Below are 20,849 nucleotides of genomic sequence, written 5' to 3' on the forward strand. Positions count from 1 at the left end.
GAGCTCAAAGACAAACACAAACCCAACAGGATTTAAAAGAACAAAACCGAGTGTAAACACAGGCCTGCGCGCCACACAAAGACTCCAAAGCCAGCCTGGCCAACTCGTGTCCTCTTTTAAAGAGGCCTTCATCTCTCTGTGCTCCTGTCATGAAGAGACTTCCTTTAAAGGGAGAAAAGGAGGGGCGTCAAAGACACGGGTCACAATGTTTACAAAAACGACTTTTAATCCAATCACAGCTTCCTCTGCCTTTATTTCCTGTTTCATGGGATTAAAACTAAATGAAACGTAATAAAAACAAATTAATTGCTTGAATAAAAAATTCCAATGCTAAGTTTAAAAGTTGTGTGCTGGGTTAAAAGAAGAAATTATAAGAACAATGGGGGAAAAATTAGTAAAAATTGTTTCTTAAGCTTTACAAATGAATTGTTCTTGTTTTTGTGCAAGTCCACAAAATAATTGACATTAGAAAGAATTTCACAATAACCGTGAGTTTCAAAACAGTTCACATTTTGGAGAAATACAAACATAAACTCTGTACATCAGAAAACATTCTACTTATCCCAAAATGTAAAGCGTTATTTGATCAATTATAGGGAGGATGATAATATAATAACTATACTCAAATATTTTCTTCTGTCTTTTAGCTCTCACTCTCCTACACTCTCTCGACCCTCCGTCCTTCCTCTCCCTTTCTGACCTGTTGTTGTGAGGGGGCCTGAGGGGTTGAATAACTGTCTGGTGCCAGGCTGCTTAGCCTGAGGGCTTGTGGGAGATGAAGCAGAGGTCAGCCAATAGGGCAGGGGGAGGTGGGGATTGAGAGGGCCTGTGCTGTGTGCAAGCATAGAGGTGGAGAGATGGAAAGATGGACAATGGATAGAAAAGCGGATGTATGGAAAGTTGTGAAAACAGAGGGTAGGACACTATTCTCTACCCTGATTCAGAGGTTATACACAGATAAATAAAAGATCAAGAAGAAGAAAAAACTCTGTATCTCAACATTTTTTTTACAAATGAGTAAGATATACTAATTTCTTCTCATAAGTTTCCTGTATGACATGTTAAAATGCCGAGGAGGTCACAGCCATGTTCTCCATCTAGCAATGAGAACTTGGCCGCCCCAAACCAAGAGTGTCTGCTGGCTGTGACCCACAGGCAGATGAAAGGGAAATCACCCCACTGCGATGAGCTTCATCTGGGGGTTAAGAGAGTTAGAGGCATCCTCCCTGGGTGGCTACTCCAGAATGAAGGGTCTGGTTGTGATTTGGTAGAGGACTGTAAGCTATGGCACTCTCGTATATATTTCCCCCAGAATGCTTTGGGTATCGTGGGGTGAGGAGGGGGTCAATGGGCTCCAGTGGACTGTGCGGCCTGAGGGGGTTGGGGTGGTGAGGAGGCATCCCTCAGGACCCTCGCCCCTCCCAAATCAAAACAAACAAACACAGCGGTCCTGTGATCTAATCTAGCCAGGCTAAACCCTCCAAACATCATCAACAGGCACCCTGGAGGGACTAGTTCCGGGTTGAAAAGTTCTTGACTCATAAGATGTACTATAGTTTGGCTTTATCTCGTCAGCTTAATGGTACAATAAAATGTAACCCCATTCCAGCCATCTATTGACAATTTTTCGAAAAGACCATGTTTACTAGTGAAGACCCACAGAGGCAAGGCCGGGATCTTGTATATAGTTATTTACCCACAAAAGGAGGAAGAAGGTATATTGCAGCCAGCTAAATCTACATGCACAATTGGTACTTTGTGGATTTACAATCACATATACCTAAAAGGGCAAACTGTAATAAATTGACTGTGCCCTGCTTGGGAAAACAACTATGTCTGAATAAGATGTACAGAAGATCCTTGTCCCAAACACTTATTTTGAAGCTTTGCCATGGTTTATACTACACACTGAACAGCTAACAGGGATCCTGTTTCCCTAAAAACAATACCAGGTATTTTCTCTTCCTTATAAGATTCTTGTCCAATCACGGTGCTAAATTCTGTCAGCTGACCTTCCAAAGCAGAAGAGGGTGAGATTAGACCAATCAAGGGTCACGCTAAGTTTATCACAACCATTCTAAAACTGAAACAGATGGAGAAGGCTGAAATCCCCAACATCTACTGTTGGTTTCATATCTCTAGGGCCATGTATTTTCCGACTCATAAAGGGTGGGACAATGTTAGCTTTAGTTTTAGTTAAGAATCTGGGTCATGTTGTTTTAGTAGAATAGGGTCTGTGGTGTGATGCGATTCAGGGTCAAACATTAAACGTCAGCATCAATGCTGTACTAAACAGTAAGAGATGTTTCTCTCAGTAGACATTGGATTACCTGCGTAAAACAGAGAAATTGACAAGACAAAACACCACACACATACACCAACCACATACAATGTATCAGCTATCCAGTGGGTTGCTCTTTCCTGATAGCCCCATGGGGACCGAGGAGCGCCTTACTATTTCTCACACCACACTCGTCTGGGCGCACTCTTTTTTTCATTTGCTCTTTCTATTTTTATGTTTTTGTTTGTTTCTTTTCTCTGTTATCAACCCAGTCTCTGGAATTCAACTCCCTGATTCTGATAAACATGAGGCCCCACTCAGTCTCTCTCTCTCTCTCTCTCTCTCTCTCTCTCTCTCTCTCTCTCTCTCTCTCTCTCTCTCTCTCTCTCTCTCTATCTCTCTCTCTCTCTCTCTCTCTCTCTCTCTCTCTCTGCCTCTTTCAATCCCTCCCTGACATGATTTTCTTTCCTAGCACCCACATCAGATGTCAAAGTGATTTAAAAGAGGCGTGACATTGAAGACACAAGACTTTTGTCATGAGGGGAAAACAAACAAACAAACAAGATAAAAGGATAGAAATATGTTCACCCTCTTATCAGTCATGTTAATTGTTTCAGCTTGAAGGGATAAGGGAGAGAAGAACTTGAGAAAGTCCTGTTCCTGACTTGGTGTTAAGCCCTCTTTTTCTAAGGTCAACACCAGGTTAAAATTGTCACCTCCTCAGCCTGATAGGTGGCAGTTATACTGCAGAGTACAGTACAGTACTACATTACTACTCTACACTGCACGGATAGTCCCATACTGCACACTATACCACCACAATTCTCATTATAATTTTTTTTATAGGCCACGGTGGACAGTGGCCTATAAAACAGTGAAAAACAACAGTTTCATTCAATGAACAATAACACTTTAAACCACTTTTCATTTCAGCAACGTTCCAGTACTTTGAACTTGCCCAACAAAGTGCCCGAAATGTTGCACTTAAAAGTACAGAATGATGATTCTAAACTACAGGTTTATCAAACTACACCTCACTACTGGTCCCCTTTAGACCCTGGCTCCCTGGTCGGCTCTGCAGGGTGAAGACAAGGAAGAGAGATATATGGACTACTATAGGGGGAGAAGCCTTGGGCACGGTGCCCGCTTGGTGTGGTGTGTGGCAGATGTCAACGTCGGTCAGGTGTATCCAAACAGCAGCACCGTCAGACAGACGGGCGGGCAGGCTGGCTGGCGTCAGCAGCCACACGCGTGTCACAGCACACCACACGCCAAGGGCCTGCATTCCGCCATTCCCACACGCGTGTGTACAAAGAGTGCTCAGTCCCAGCATCATGCACCAGCGGCAACAGCAATGTGAACTATTCGAGCAGGGACAAAGGTACAACAAGCAGGGGGAGTACAAGGTGGGTGGGGGGTGAGACCTGGGAGGTGAGGAAGGGGTGAGGCCAGGGTTGAAGAGTCAGAACAAAGTTAGCGACAATAACTTATGGGAAACAATGTTAGAGTTGTCTAGTTGAGTAACCACAGTAACTGGGAAAGTTTCTGAAATTGTAAGAAACTGATAAAGTGTCTTTTATAAACAAGGATCATTGTTGAAACCATTTTTGCTTTTTGCACCTCAATCCTTATAGTACATCACAAAGCTTCCTCCAGCTTACACAGACTTAGGCTTGGTTCAGGTGTTGATATCTTAGGTGACATTTTGTGGCATTAAATGTTGAAATGGTTTTTCATATGTTTTAGTCACAGTTTCAATGGCATAAAACTTAAAGGGTAAGGTCAGAAAATATCTGTGTTCAAATACCGGAGGCCACAGATCTGCGTGACAATATTCTTCACAGATCTCTGCTGCCCTCCTCTGGTCAAACCTTGCTTGACAATATCTTTGTTGGCTGAGGTTTAGAACTGAAACAGCAACACAAATCTTTGACAATATTGCTCCTGAGAAGCTGAACTAGAACAAAGGCTGCAGTATATTATATTACATTTAGTCATTTAGTAGACGCTCTTATCCAGAGCGACTTACAGTAAGTACAGGGACATTCTCCCCGAGGCAAGTAGGGTGAAGTGCCTTGCCCAAGGACACAACGTCAATTGGCACGGCCGGGAATCAAACCAACAACCTTCTGATTAATAGCCCGACTCTCTAACCGCTGAGTCTAGCCGGAGTCTAACCATCTGACTCCCTGACTCTCTGACTATTATTGAGGTTCATTTTTTAAATTGGATGATCATTTCTACAGTTCGGTTCATTATCATGGAGAACAATGATAGAGGACCTCTCAAACCATTGATATCACCATGCCGACATCTGGAGTAGATTAGAGAGCCCACTCTAAACACACACACATACCTCTGAAGATCCCCTTAAGAAAAACCCTCTCAACTCATGAACTTCCGACATGACCTGTTTTAATGCTGCAGCCACGGGTCTGCAGCACTAGAGTAGGGGAAACACTGTAGCAAACAGTTAAGTAAAGTGAGTGATACACATGCATGTGCACACACACTACACACACATATCCTGATGAGAAACTATGCCTGTTGACGAATGTAAAACAAGACATACCAAGTACAAAAGCACATATTCAGACAGATGGTAGTACTGTATTTAATTGTTGGTAGGATCATAGAGAATAATTGTCCATATAAAGATTATATTGTGACTCAAAAAGGTGAGGTGTCCGAGTCATGCAGAACCTACTGTACAGGAAGAACAAATCTCACACGCACTAGCTCAGCTACACTCAAAACACTAAAGCCTTGTGTGAAGCTATTAGTGAAGGGAAGTGACCTGCCATCTGGCTAATTTAACCAGCGTGGCTGGTTATTAAAAAAAAATTATAGTGCCAATTGCTCACACACATAACCAGGCTTGTGTTAAGACTTGCCAAAACCATTGCATTTTGGAGGCTATAGATTTACTAAATGCAAATACCCTGAATTATTTGGAATATTTCCAGGTTAAACCCAATCAAGAGGACACCCCTATGGTCTATGACCAATTATTTTGACCTATCCCTAAACGTATCGCATATTTTATTGTCACTTGACCTCTGTCTTCTTGTTTTGCTTTCCTATATGAACATATAGTTATGAAGGACAGTTATTATTTAATGAAGGTATGTGCTGTTTGTGGACTACGTATATAGATGCTGCATTGATTCCTCTGGGACTGAGAGTGAGCTGGTTAATCTTAAATGGTCTTGAAGACCCCTGACACAACGTAGTCTGAGATGTCTCCATCTATGAGGCCAGTTCCGTATTCAAATGAATGGTCATTACCCGGCTTCCACAGAGCTTGATAACAACCCATTCATTTGAATCAGGTGTGCTGGAGCAGGGAAACATCTAAAACATGCAGGACAGGGGCTCTCGAGGACCAGGATTGAACACCCCTGTTGTGGATGAACCAGCAGGGAACTTTCTCACCCTTCTTTAGATCTCTCCTGAAGTCCCGCTGCCACCCCCTGTAGATAGAGGACAGGGAAGGGGCATTGACGTGAATATGAATGTGGGAGTTTGTGTGGTAGTAGATGTTTATGCACTGATATACAGTGTAATACATCTACTCTACCTTGTCACATTGAGCTCCTTTCCCTTCACCAACATGGTTGCATCTGGTTTCTCTGGGACTTCTCCTGGGCGCAGGTCCCTCACCTCAAACTGTACCCATGAAAAAACTGGCCCGTAGGGGGCACACAGGTGCTAAAATGGGTTCTAAAATAATAAACCAAGTCTGGATCAGTGACAGATGTCATCCCCCCTGCCACTAACTCAATTATTGCAGTATGCGAGCCAGAATACTTTTTGGGATATTCTGGGTAACAACGCTTTGTGCAGCAAAAGAGGCGTACAGTACCTACTAAAAGTAAAAAATATATGTGATGTGGATTGTTCCGCACTGATCCACCCTCCTACAGAAAACTAGATGTCAGTTATGTTGAGTACTAAATTGGGATTTGGGGTACCTAGGCCATGGACCATGGATGAGAGCAGATGTTTGTCCAGGGTGTAGAAGTACAGGTAGTCCTGCTGATAGGGGTGCCCATTCCACACCTTATGAAGAAGGACCAAAACTTCACTGAATCTCTAAGGGTGACCATCAGACTGCGGTCTTTGGTCACCTGCAAGTCCACACTGGTAGATAGCAAGAAGAAGAATGAGGTTGAAGAGTAAAGTAGAGAGTGAAGAGTAAAGTAGACAGATCTGTTTAACTAAGAGTGCAGCAAGAAAAGTTTTTTTATGTTTTGAAAAATAGTTTTTAAAGCTTGAAAAAATATTTTTGAAAGAAAGTTGATAAGAAAACAGCTTAAAAAGGTTTGAAAAGATTTTGGGAAAAAAGGACCTGATAGCTGTCGTCAGAATATGTGATCTCCCTGTTAAAAGGCTGAAAAGGTCTGACACACCAACCAAAACAATCTCAGTTGACTTATATGTCCTTGCAATTTATAATCAAAAGACAGGTCAACATCTGGACCTGGAAACAACAGATCACTTATTTTGATAGCTTGAAGAAAAAGTTTTTGAAAAAAAAAGTTATTTTATTTTGGAGCTATTTCATGTTAGATATATAAGTAGAATTGTTACACTAGAAATTTGATATACAGTGAGGAAAATAAGTATTTGAACACCCTGCTATTTTGGAAGTTCTCCCACTTAGAAATCATGGAGGGGTCTGAAATTGTCATCGTAGGTGCATGTCCACTGTGAGAGACAATCTAAAAAAAAAATATTTTTTTACTATTTATTTGTATGATACAGCTGCAAATAAGTATTTGAACACCTGAGAAAGTCAACGTTAATATTTGGTACAGTAGCCTTTGTTTGCAATTACAGAGGTCAAACGTTTCCTGTAGTTTTTTACCAGGTTTGCACACACTGCAGGAGGGATTTTGGCCCACTCCTCCACACAGATCTTCTCTAGATCAGTCAGGTTTCCGGCCTGTCGCTGAGAAACAGAGTTTGAGCTCCCTCCAAAGATTCTCTATTGGGTTTAGGTCTGGAGACTGGCTAGGCCACGCCAGAACCTTGATATGCTTCTTACGGAGCCACTCCTTGGTTATCCTGGCTGTGTGCTTCGGGTCATTGTCATGTTGGAAGACCCAGCCTCGACCCATCTTTAATGCTCTAACTGAGGGAAGGAGGTTGTTCCCCAAAATCTCGCAATACATGGCCCCGGTCATCCTCTCCTTAATACAGTGCAGTCGCCCTGTCCCATGTTCAGAAAAACACCCCCAAAGCATGATGCTACCACCCCCATGCTTCACAGTAGGGATGGTGTTCTTAGGATGGTACTCATCATTCTTCTTCGTCCAAACACGTTTAGTGGAATTATGACCCCAAAGTTCTATTTTGGTCTCATCTGACCACATGACTTTCTCCCATGACTCCTCTGGATCATCCAAATGGTCATTGGCAAACTTAAGACGTGCCTGGACATGTGCTGGTTTAAGCAGGGGAACCTTCCGTGCCATGCATGATTTCAAACCATGACGTCTCAGTGTATTACCAACAGTAACCTTGGAAACTGTGGTCCCAGCTCTTTTCAGGTCATTGACCAGCTCCTCCCGTGTAGTTCTGTGCTGATTTCTCACCTTCCTTAGGATCATTGAAACCCCACGAGGTGAGATCTTGCATGGAGCCCCAGTCCGAGGGAGATTGACAGTCATGTTTAGCTTCTTCCATTTTCTAATGATTGCTCCAACAGTGGACCTTTTCTCACCAAGCTGCTTGGCAATTTCCCCGTAGCCCTTTCCAGCCTTGTGGAGGTGTACAATTTTGTCTCTAGTGTCTTTGGACAGCTCTTTGGTCTTGGCCATGTTAGTAGTTGGATTCTTACTGATTGTATGGGGTGGACAGGTGGCTTTATGCAGCTAAAGACCTCAAACAGGTGCATCTAATTTAGGATAATAAATGTAGTGGAGGTGGACATTTTAAAGGCAGACTAACAGGTCTTTGAGGGTCAGAATTCTAGCTGATAGACAGGTGTTCAAATACTTATTTGCAGCTGTATCATACAAATAAATAGTGAAAAAATCATACATTGTGATTTCTGGATTTTTTTTTTTCGATTATGTCTCTCACAGTGGACATGCACCTACGATGACAATTTCAGACCCCTCCATGATTTCTAAGTGGAAGAACTTGCAAAATAGCAGGGTGTTCAAATACTTATTTTCCTCACTGTATTTCTGCACGTTCACCTTTCGCAACAAAAAACAATGTTGCTTGGTAATTTGGACACCAAGCTCTTCTCAGTCTACTGTCTTCTGTTATGTTTTGACCTCTCATAGTAATGGATTTTACAGTTGTATGACAAGGGAGTCAGGTGGCTGAGCGGTGAGGGAATCGGGCTAGTAATCCGAAGGTTGCCAGTTTGATTCCCGGTCATGCCAACTGACGTGGGCAAGGCACTTCACCCTACTTGCCTCGGGGGAATGTCCCTGTACTTACTGTAAGTCGCTCTGGATAAGAGCGTCTGCTAAATGTCTGAATGTAAATGTAACTGGAAGTATGGAATAGAACACATTTATCCCAAACATAAAGTAACTGTATGGCTGCTCACCTCCCATTCCCAAATCTGAACACAGCCTGTGTTGTTCCTGTGTGTTTTCAGATCTCACAAGGGATTTGCTGTGTTTACAGTAAGCAGCTATTGACACTTGCTCAAATATACAAATATACGTATGATTGCAAAATTCTTACAGAGACTAACTTTGCTGACTCTTGGGGGAAAAGGTAAAGTAGAGTCATTCATATGAAGGAGAGCTTTGTGGGTCCTACACATCTAATACCCTATGCAAGCCAGGCCTGTTACAAGTCATCAAGGGGAATATTTCCATGAGGTGTCTGATTCACTATGTTTAATTTATGATGTTTGTTTTTATTAAACTTCATGGACACTCATTGTGCCCGGTTTCATATCACATTGCTGGCCCGCTGCACCCAAACCTTAGTACTGGGATAATTTATTTAAATGTTTTATACATTTCCAGTACATAATCTATGAAAACATGAATGAAGTAAGGAAGCCACCCACATTATTTATAACTAATAAAATAAAATGTAGTAGAGCATGCAAGAGGTTGGCATGCAATCTAATGAGTTTTTTTAGTAATATATATGTATGTGGACTAGGATAAGAGGCCCAGGTTACTAGGGTCCCCAGTAGTCTGGAGCTCTAACCCTAGCCCTGATCCAACTCTAAAAACAGGGTGAGGGTTGAGGCTGGGCTATGACTGACCTCAAGTCTCAGCCTGCAAGAAAGGTCAGGGGAGGTCTGGTAACAGGGTCAGACCAACGATTAAGGTCACGGCAGTCTAGAACTCTAACCCTAACCCTAGCCCTAATCTCCCAAACCTAAAAACAGGGACAGGGTTGGGATTGGGGTTGGGCTATGGCTAACCTTAAATCTCGGCCTACGAGAAAGGTCAGGGGAGGTCTGGTAACAGGGCCAGACCAACGATTAAGGTCCCCGGCAGTCTGGAGCTCTAACCCTAACTCTAGCCCTAATACCAAAAGTGTCAGGGTTGGGATTGGTGCTGGGCTATGACTGACCTCAAGACAGGTCAGGGGAGGTTTGGTAACAGGGTCAGACCAACAATAAAGGTCCCAGCAGTCTATAATTCTAACCCTAGCCCTGATCCATCCATTAATTTCTGAGAGTCATATTTCACCACAAAAACTTGAATATTATAAATATATATCATAAACTGTCTACAACAAAACCTTCAAAGCATAGGGCAATCGAGAACGAGAAGCACATTAGACACCTTTCATGTAGTGCAAAAACTGGGGGAGGGAATAATAACCTAACATAATAGCCTAAGAATAACAAAAGTGTGCTTTGCTGTAAACTATCATAGCAGGCACTAATGAACCGATCTGAACAACTATAGTGGAATGATGCAATTTGATGATGTGGTGTTTCGTTTTTACTTTGGTCTTGAACATATTCTTTGACCTCTCTCTTCAGGCCCCGAGAGGTCTGTGACCAATGGGGATTGAGAATGACCTCCCTGTTGAGACCCCTAGTTCTGCGAGCCAATGGGGTTTGAGTATGACCTATTTCCTGAAGCCCCAATTCCCTAAACCAATGGGATTTGAACATGAGAGGTACGCTTCCATAGTTTGAATAAATTGGCGGTAGATTTTTTCTAGAATATGGTTTAATAGTTATTCCTGGGGATATGTAGGAATTACATAAAATAATAACTATAATACAACTTAAAATCAACAGTATTTGACGATGCAAATTTCGCTGTTAAACACTATTGATTTATGCTAACGCAGAAGTTCAACGGAGTCTAAGTTATTCATATCAATAGGCCTCCAATACATCCTCCAATCAACAGGGGCAATGACCCCTGCATGAGAAGGGCCTGAAGACAGAGGTCTGAGGGGCCTGAAGACAGAGGTCTGAGGGGCCTGAAGACAGAGGTCTGAGGGGCCTGAAGAGGGGTCTGCAGTTCGAAATTTGGCACATTCATTGGTGACAGTCCCATGATCCCTTTCATCAAGTTTGATGTCTACCCCTTGAGCACTATAGCACCACTATTGAGTCAAAGTTGGAGGTACATCCACACTCTTTTGAACCTTATGCCAGATTTTCTGAAATGAGGTAAGAAGAATGAAGACGTAAGACGAATTTAGATGTTTATTGCACTGTATTATTTGTGTACACCATACATTCATTTAGCTAGTTACTGTAACCAAGAGGTTATTGCTGCACTCTATTTAAGTAGGCTGATTAAAATGTAATTGTTGCACTGTAGAATGATTTTATGTTCACCGGGCCTAGTAGGATAGTACCGGTAGATGAGATGTGTGTTCTTCGCGATGTGTCTAGTAGACTGTTCCTTGACTGTCTAACTAGAGCTACGTACTTCTGATCCTTCATATTCTGCTGTAATTTCTATATGCACTATTTGTACATGACTTTGCATACTAGGTTCTGCTAAATGAATTAAATGTGAATCAGGAAAACACCCTCATGGTCTATGACTCATTTATTTGGTATTTCCCCAAACATACGGTAATTGTTTCACTTGACCTGATGAATTACAGTTGTTCTTGTTATTATGATTATGGTGTATCATGTGTGTATTATATCTTCAGTGCAGCATTTGTTCTGTATTGATTGATTCTCAATTCATGGGAGTCAGATGGCTGAGTGGTTGGGGAATCGGGCTAGTAATCAGAAGGTTGGCACTTCACCCTACTTGCTTCGGGGAGAATGTCCCTGTACTTACTGTAAGTCGCTCTGGATAAGAGCGTCTGCTAAATGACTAAATGTAAATGTAATTCCTCTGGGACTGAGAGTGAGCTGGTTAATCTCAAATTGCCTTGAAGACCCCTGACACAACGTAGTCTGAGATATCTCCATCTATGAGGCCAGTTCCGTTGTTGTGGATGAACCAGCAGGGAACTTTCTCACCCTTCTTTAGATCTCTCCTGAAGTCCCGCTGCCACCCCCTGTAGATAGAGGACAGGGAAGGGGCATTGACGTGAATATGAATGTGGGAGTTTGTGTGGTAGTAGATGTTTATGCACTGATATACAGTGTAATACATCTACCCTACCTTGTCACATTGAGCTCCTTTCCCTTCACCAACATGGTTGCATCTGGTTTCTCTGGGACTTCTCCTGGGCGCAGGTCCCTCACCTCAAACTGTACCCCATGATAAAACTGGCCTGTAGGGGGCACACACGCCAGCAGACTTTTCTAGATATTCTGAACCAAAGCTCTTTGTGCAGCAAAAGAGGTATACCTACTAAAAGTTACAATTCCAAATGTATGCGATTTGAGATTGGATCAGCACTGATCCTCCCTCCCGTTGCAAATTAGAGGACAGGTATATAGTACTCTATAGTACTGCAGTGTGATTTGGTGTACCTAGCAGGCCATGGACCCTGGAAGAGAGAAGGTGTTCTTCCAGGGTGTAGAAGCCCAGGTAGTCCTGGTGATAGGGGTGCCCCTTCCACACCTTGTGAAGGAGGACCACAAACTTCACTGAATCTCTAATGGTGACTATCAGACTGCGGTCTTTTGTCACCTGCAAGTCCACACTGGTAAACAGCAAGAAGAAGAATGATGGGGAGGAGAAAAGTAGAGAGAGCTGTGTAACTAAGAATGCAGCAAGACAGCGTGACTCAATTAATTATTTATATAAAAGTATTACATTGTGATATCAGATGACAATATCGTATTGCTAGGATTTTTAAACAGGAAACATATAAATAGCACAGCCGACACAAACTTGTTTCTTGCTCCATGTGAGCAACCTCAACAGACAGACTCACGTGGGTCCTTTGACAGTGGCGGTGTCGGACCACAGCAGCTTGGCCTGCTTGACATCTTGAAACACAGTGATGTCCTGAGTGGTCACCTCCAGTCTCAGGCCTAGTCCTGGGTGGACTATGCCAAAACGCCCAAAATAGGTGTTGACTTTGCCATCTGGAGCCACCTTCTTATCTCCAATTGTTTGCCCGTTAACAAGAAGACCTGCAAAGCAACATGGGAAGGATATATTCAAACAAAAACAGTTGAAGAAAGTATGTTTTGTTAAAGACACATTAACAGTTTCAATTGAACAGTACATGTTCTACTGGCAGTGTACATCTCAGTCCAAGAGCTCACCTGACTGTGGGTCCCTCACCAGATTCAAGATGGTCCCTGGTGTGTCATCGATGTTAAAGCACAGCGCATCCTCCCTCTCTGGCAGCTCAATCATGAAGTGGGGGTCTCCATCCACTGTAGGAATGACAGAAACATGTCAGAGTCACAAGATTGTGATCTACATCTCCATACTTTTTAGAGATCTTAGGTATTGACACTGATTCTGGAGCAGGGGTGACTTACCAAAGTATGTTGGTGATGATAATGATGGGCGAGAGTTATAACTCACCAAGCTGGGTGCAAGATAACCTAATCAAACCACCAAGGGATTTCAGGGATGATATTGCATTAAAAGATATGAACATGATTTGTCCTCATCTTGGCCAAGGAACTTGGTCAAATTCAGGGTTTGTTTCTTACCTCGTTTCTCTATTCTTTGTCTTTCCTCTGTCATGAAATGGAAACATTTATCAGTTCCCCTTCACACACGTTTCCCCTCCAACACATCAGGTACAGTTCACTACTCCCACTTCCATTTCAGGTCTCTTACCCTCAGTCAGCTTGTCTGCAATGGAGGGGCCTACTGGTCCCTCCTCTGTCTCAGGCTTGGTGACCACCATGGAGGTGAGGGGAGTGACAAAGCTATACTGGAGAGACAGCTCCAGGGCCTGGGCTGTGGCGTTGCTTTTCTCTTCTTCAGTGCCACTTCCTCTGACAGATGACACAAATATGTATAACACCATATCTGTACAGTATGTGGCAGTTGTTTTAAAGACCTGCCTATTGTAAGATATTTGTAACTATGGGTCTATTAAAAAGCATGCCCAGATCTCAAAGATACTACAGGGTCAACAGACGGACCTCTTCTCCAGCAGCTGTTGGATGGTAAGATAGGCCCACATGCGCTCTGTGAAGTCCCCGAAGATGTACTCCTGCTCTGGGTAGAGGACGTCCCACTCTTGGGCACTGGCCTGACCCTGGACCTGGAAGTCGTTCTCACTCTTGAGAGACACAGAAAAAAGCAGTGGAACTAGTGGAATTGCAAAAAAAAAAATTTGGAAGCCTTCCAAATGGAATTATGGGGAGATTTAAACCAAAGTCCATTTTTTTCTTTACCCCTTGTGCAAATACTTCCACCAGGAAATTATCGATGTCATTGTCATTCAGTCGGCCCGCCACGACAATCTCAGTCCCATTGAACAGTTGGGGGAAGTGGTTTGTGGTCAGGGAGTTGACAATGTTATCAGGGTACCGCATGTCCACTGCTGAGAGTAGGGGACTAGCCACTTCATCATAGAAACCCTGACAGACACAGACAGAAAAATACACATACTGATAATCAAAGAAAATTTGCACCAAAATAAGATTAATATAGACTGACATGAACCCACTGAATAGGTCTAGAATAATGACATAGTTAATAATAATTAACTAATAATTTAATTTAATATTTGAAAACTAACATGTGAGTTTTACCCATTCAGTAAGGATTCACAGTATCACAAAATATCCTAGAGATTTCTGAAAGTGTGTTAAGAGCAATGGAACACACCTGGAGCTGGACAGTGGCATCCGAGGCTTCGTAGATCCTCCGGGCAACTCCTTCATTCTGCCTGGCCATCACGTCCAGGAAGGAGTAGTCCACGTCGTTCCCAAAACCCAGACAGAAGAGAGACATATTCCCAGCGATAGCGTTCTTTACATTTTCTTGGATCTGTGGGATATTCCGAACTCCTGTACACAAACACACACAGACAAATTTGGTCATCCATACATATGCGCAAGAACATATTTCATACACACACACACATAAAAAACACAATCAGATTTAATTTTATATAATTTACGAGGAGATCCTAACTCACCTATGTTGGGCATTCCATCAGTCAGTAAGATTATCATGGACACACTCCTATCTGGGAACAAGTTATTCTGCTTGTCTTTGACCAACATGTCCACTGCCCTCAGCACTGCATCGTTTATGTTAGTCACTGGGAGGATCGAAGGACACAGGATCAGGGATGTTGTTTTCATGATGAGCTGACATGTTGATAGATATGTACCTTCATTAAGTGCAACTACTGCATCAGGAAACTAGTACTCACATCCATATTCACGTATGTTTGCAACAAACAACTTTGCGTCCGTCACGTTCTGCTTTGTGGCCTTACTTAAAGAATCCCTCCATGTACTGATTTTGTCGTCAAACATGACCAGGCCAAAGAAGTCCTCCTCATGTAGGTCACTGAGGATAGTCTGCAGTGCAACTATTGTCTATGGAATGTTTCACAAATAAGTCATAACACCCCTTTACTCTTCACTCGCATTCACCAATACACACATGAACACAATGACTGCATTATAACCTAATTCCAGATAAACAAAATACTAATTCTGGAAAGATGAAATTAGTTCTATAGACCTAAACATTGGTTTGAGATTTTATTTTTTCAATCACTGGACAGAATGTTGAAGAGGGTGAAGGAAGACACATGGGCAATCCTTTCCTTTCAGCTGTTAGTTCACATTAACGAGAGAAGACCGTCCCAGCTTCACAACTCCTCACGTCAGGCCCATGTAATACACCTTGACAGACACTGACTTACTGGTCAATAACAAACCTCACCTGTGTCATTTTGGGTCCATGCATGGACCCACTCCTATCGATCACAAACACCACATTTTTTGCCACTCTGGGTAAATCCATTGGAGCGAAGAAGTGAACAAAGTACCCATTCACTATCTGCATGGAGAGTGTACATCAGATAGGTCATCAACATTATTATGTTATAGTATTTCCTTAGGATATATAGTAAGTTCACTCAAAGCTGAAACATTGGAATGTGGTCAACAGACAGTATCCACAGAGCTCACCTGAATGTCTCCCAGACTTTTAGCTCGATTTACATCATATTTGATGATGAAATCTCCATCCATCATCGTGCTGTCACAGTTTGGACATGTCCTCTGTTGCTCCATTGTTGGACAGAAGGACACACGCGCCTGAAAGAGTAACACACTCTCTAAGAACAATGTAAAATCAACAAAACACAACATGAGATAACCTTACAGATTCTGGAGACCTGTATTTTATTAATAGTTGGTTATTGTAATAACTAGTTAAAGAGCAGTATATTGTTTTGTGTTGTTGCTTGCTAATTGGGAAACAGCACCTTTACCTTAGTGTCAGTAACAGTCTTCTCTACCAGGGGGAGCAGTTCATTAGTGATGAAGGTCCCGTAGGCGTCCAGGAAGGCAATGCCCTGGGGTTCATAGATGTCTGCTACAATCTGTCCCAGAAACAAACACATCCACAGACAGACATAGTTGAACACATGAATAAACACCTGCAGGCCATTCAGTTCATATACTGTCAAGTTGAGCAAGTTGCTAAATGATGACTTGAAAACCCCCTCTTCCAGCAAACCAAAGACATAGAAACCGCTTTTGCGTTTGGGTATAAAATAAGACAAGAATAGCAAGGTTGAAGGACCTCAAAGTTGTGGACCAGTTGTTTTGGTTTGACCCGGGTTAAGATCTCATACTGGCCATGACGACGTTGAAGCATCTCCTCATAAGTCAGAGTGAATGTGACATTACTGTTGGGTGCAATGTTCACAGATACAGAGAACTTCTCCATCTTTCTTCCTGATGCCCTACAACAGAGAAACACTGTGTTAGTCTAAACTCTTCATAGAAAAGTTTCATATGGATCATTCCTTATAGTTCAATGAATTGTTTAGTGATTGGCCTGCTTCACTCACTTGACCAGGCCTGCAGTCTGCCCTGATGAAATAGCTTTCTCATACTGCTTCTTGGCCTTTTCCTTCTCTTTCACCTCACCCACATAGGTCTGACTTTCAATCTCCCTGAGAACAAACAACACAGTCATATAACCAAACACACACACACACACAGCTTGACTGGGGGAAGCGAGGGGAGACTAACATGCTGAAGTTAGTGATGAAGGCGGTCTTGGGCAGGTCCACTTCAAAAAAGATTTCCTGTGAAGAGTTGGCCTTGTTCATGGCACTGGTGGTCATGACTGTGTGGGCGAAGCGAGAGGTCACCTTACAGTCCACCTTCACACTATACACCTCCACCTGTCCTCCAGAGACCAAGAGAGGGGTTGGGCATTCTGTTTAGTATTGTATTCTGCATAAAGTATTGCACTGATGCAAAGATTTTTGCCAAGGCAAATGGCTCCAGCTTTGCTCACAGGATCCACATGACCTCAGTGGGTCTAGCTGGACAGTGTGGCTGATTCAGTACAAGGTTGAGTTTATTTAATCAACAACCAATATGTGCTGTTATTGCCAAATACAACCCAGATGATTCAAAGTATTGCCTTACCCCCTCATTGCTGGTACTCCTTTTCTGTAAAGGGATAAACATTTTTGAGTTCATTGAACTGTCACTGTTTGTATGCCAATGTTAATGATAATTGATATTGAGTTGGGAAGCAATTTCATAGAGCACACCAAAATTTCCTCCAAAAAAACATTTAATCAACTGCGAGCAGGAAGTACATATATTTAACAGATTTGACTGTTCAAAATACATCAAATGTTCAAAGGAGTAAAAGTCTGATGATCAGCAGAAACTTTATGTATGTAAATAAAGAAAACCTATAATACCTTGAGCAGCCTTGTACCACCATCAGAGTCCTGAAAACACAAAGATATGGGTGAACCTAGAGGAATTTGATTTTTATTAATTCATTTATCAGATTAAGGCACACCTCATAAGCCATCTCAAAATGTATAGAAATTATTGGACACTATGATAAATCTACTAAAGTTGCACGGATACATTTCATTTTATTATTGACAATAGCAGTCAACCAAATATCAGCCACAATCACAACCAGAAACATAAAAAGAGTGTTTTAAATTACGGGCAGATAATGGTAGTAGTCACCTGTGCGGTGATGGAATCCCGGGAGATAATCAGAGCTCCATTGGATGAAATGGGACCAAAGTGAGAGACACAGCTCCACAGCAGCAGCACGCTCCACACTCCAGACATGACTGAACTGCAGCTTAACACTGACTTCATTGTCCAGACAACCTCCCAACTCAACCCTTCCCTTCCCTCCCACACCACTTATAGGGGTGACCCATTCTCTGTGTGTACGTGTTTATGTGTGTGTTTGTACTGTGAATCATCACTTTCTACACCATCCACATACTCCCTTCACTTCACTCCTGACTTCATGTCTCCTCCACTCTAACAAACCCTGCATTAGAAGTTGTTGCTTTAATTATCACTATTTAAAATAGTATCAGTCTAAAAAACATCAGAAACTTTGTATTTCGGAACTGGTCAATGGAATACATTTACAGTTCTTGTAGCTGAAATTAATGTTGTTTACCTTGTGTGGACTTAGGGGACTGAGAAGTCTAAGTTCAAGTTTACTCATGCCAGGTGTACATTCCAACAAATCATTTACATTTACATGTATTCATTTAGCAGACGCTTTTACAAAAGTGCATAGGTAAATGATCATAACAACGAGATAGCCCCAAAAACAGTGCGGGTAGCCAAAACATGAAGCATACATGAAAAAAACAAATAAGTGCAGTTGTAAACAGCGGGTCATGCAGATTTCCTACATGCCCACTGTACAGTAAGCAGCTATCGGTGGGTGGGGGGAGGGGCATGGGGAGGAGTGCACAGATTAAAGTATTATAAAACTATGGTTCAACCAACATATTTCTTGTAATTTCCTCAGTTTTAATTCAACTCTTGGGATTAAAGCAAGCGGCCTGAGCACCACAAAACAAACGTTTTCATTGTGAGGAAGATATCGATGAGATCCGATTTTTGCCCCAATCATTGGGATTGCTTATTTCTGTTACTGATATTTTTACCATGTACGTATTTTATGGAAGTGTAGTGCTGTATTGGCAAAAACCTGAATAACCCCTTTGTCATCTGTCACTCAGACATTGTCTTGGACATTAGCACGTGGACCAGCAGGACTGTTATGCTAACACAGGAGTTTCCTTGTTGTCCCAAAATGATTGTAATGTAAAATTACAATCACACCTTCTAGCATCTTGAGGAGTGGTCTCAACAGTTGAAGAGTAAGGTGTTCTGAGGAAGACTCAGAAATACTGACTCAGACATGTGCATATAATTAAAAAATAATTAAAATGGTTCTGACCAGCTTTGAATTTAGTGTTTCATATGCTTTTGTTTTACGCGTCACATGTTAGCAATATTTTTGCTTATTAACGATTTATATTTGACAGGTTTAATAGTTTGTGCATTCAGCAAACCGAAATATGTTTAGGATATTCCTTTGTTTTCCAAAAGCATCACGTTGGATTGCTGCAGCCATGCACTGAGCGATGGCTTGTAAAAAGGGCTATACAAATTATTTTGATTTGATGGTCCTATTAGAATTTGTATGCTTTGGACAAGCACTGAGCTAGTCGGATTGATAGGGCTGTTAACTGTTCATAAACATATATGCTATTGAACTAGCACAAAGGTGAGGGCCCTCTGATTTGCTAGTTTCAGAAAGGCATTCTATGCACCAAGCTTACCTTAGCCTCTGGGGGGTCCGTTTTGTATAGCCTACTTTGATCATGGTTAACTCCATAGCCTCTTTATCGGTTGAACGGCTGATTAGTGAACTCGCTTCATATCGGTGTCCTGATCAAGAACAGAAACTATTATCACCTACATCTGTCGTCGGAAATTGTTTAGCTCGCAAGGTTAACGGTAACGGTATGTAGTCAAGTCATTTTTATTTATAGAGCACATTTAAAAACAGCCAATGCCGACCAAAGTGCTGTACAAAATCATCAAATAGGGAAAAACAACAACAAATAAGAACAACAGACAAACAACACAATTACAATGAGCACGAGTGACCCTAAACTGACTCGAAAGCCAAAGAATAAAAATATGTTTTAAGACGAGACTTAAATGTCTCGGTGGTGGGGGATGACCTGATAAAAATTGGCAGTTTATTCCACAGAGTAGGGGCTACAGCTGAAAAGGCACGATCACCTTTTGTTTTCATCCGAGTTTGTGGAATGGCTAAAGGAACTGGTTTGATGATCTAAGGGACCTGGAAGTGTGATACAGCCTAAGAAGATCTGAGATATACAATGGAGCCAATCCATGTAAAGCTTTAAAAACAAGTAACACCACCTTAAAATCAATTCTATATTTGACTGGCAACCAGTGAAGAGAGGCCAATATCGGGGAGATATGGTCCCTCTTCCTGGTACCAGTCAAGCTACAGTCAAGCTTCTGGACAAGCTGCAGGCGTGATAATGATGATTGACAAATGCCATAATACAGAGAATTACAATAATCAATTCGAGAGATGTAAGTGCATGAATAACAATTTCCAAAGTCCTTGAAAGAGAGGAAAGATTTTAGTTTTGCAACAGTCCTTAAATGAAAGAAACTATGACAAGATAATTCATTTGTTTGTCAAATTTTAGTGCTGAATCAAAGATAACACCCACATTTCTGTCATGGGAGTGCCCATTGTTGGACAACTGGCCCATTTTGAGTATGGCCACGATCATGTGTAGGGCCAGTTACAGACTGAGTTAAATTAAAAGAGTCCACGAGTTGTAGAAACTAGCTAACCAATGGCTTTGATGGACAACAAACATGAATATTAAAATCCCCAATGATTAAAAGGTTATCAAAGTCAGGCACAATCAATGATAAGAAATCAGATAACTCATGGATGAAGTCCTTATTGTATTGTGGGGGTCTATACACAAGTGCACAAAGCAGGGAGATGACCAGTTCAACTTTGAATACTTGCACCTCAAGCTTGAGTAATTGCCAACCGGCAATAATCAGCATTTAAAATGATTTTTAAAAACAGCCGCCAAGCCCCCACCCTTTCAAAAAGGAGTCAGACAACATTTTCATTTATTAAGAGTTGATTTCTTGGCATAATATCAC

General features: G+C 42.0%; 1 protein-coding gene and 1 long non-coding RNA gene across 3 annotated transcripts; both read right to left on the reverse strand.

The window, feature by feature from the left end:
* Nucleotides 1-2,586: 2,586 nt before the first annotated feature.
* On the reverse strand, nt 2,587-5,968 carry LOC134032427 (uncharacterized). Its single transcript, XR_009932024.1, has 3 exons — nt 5,862-5,968; nt 5,679-5,754; nt 2,587-2,597 (listed from the first exon to the last, which is right to left on the reverse strand). It is a non-coding gene; the product is annotated as an uncharacterized LOC134032427 (long non-coding RNA).
* A 5,592-nt stretch (nt 5,969-11,560) lies between these two features.
* On the reverse strand, nt 11,561-17,976 carry itih3a.1 (inter-alpha-trypsin inhibitor heavy chain 3a, tandem duplicate 1). 2 transcript variants are annotated; one of them, XM_062469563.1, is made up of 22 exons: nt 17,826-17,976; nt 17,543-17,572; nt 17,259-17,282; nt 16,854-17,008; nt 16,670-16,774; nt 16,399-16,561; nt 16,085-16,195; nt 15,780-15,908; nt 15,532-15,648; nt 15,011-15,179; nt 14,771-14,896; nt 14,458-14,639; nt 14,022-14,207; nt 13,767-13,906; nt 13,456-13,616; nt 13,326-13,352; nt 13,149-13,214; nt 12,927-13,040; nt 12,590-12,791; nt 12,183-12,355; nt 11,869-11,980; nt 11,561-11,761 (listed from the first exon to the last, which is right to left on the reverse strand). In XM_062469563.1, the coding sequence occupies exons 1-22, from the start codon at nt 17,961-17,963 to the stop codon at nt 11,623-11,625; spliced, it is 2,769 nt and encodes a 922-aa protein (XP_062325547.1). In that variant the 5' UTR covers nt 17,964-17,976; the 3' UTR covers nt 11,561-11,622. The 2 variants fall into 2 exon arrangements, with proteins under 2 accessions (XP_062325547.1, XP_062325554.1); XM_062469570.1 differs by lacking the exon at nt 17,259-17,282.
* Between the last annotated feature and the right edge of the window lie 2,873 nt (nt 17,977-20,849).

This window comes from Osmerus eperlanus, chromosome 1, assembly GCF_963692335.1.
Source record: "Osmerus eperlanus chromosome 1, fOsmEpe2.1, whole genome shotgun sequence".
Classification (NCBI taxonomy): domain Eukaryota; kingdom Metazoa; phylum Chordata; class Actinopteri; order Osmeriformes; family Osmeridae; genus Osmerus; species Osmerus eperlanus.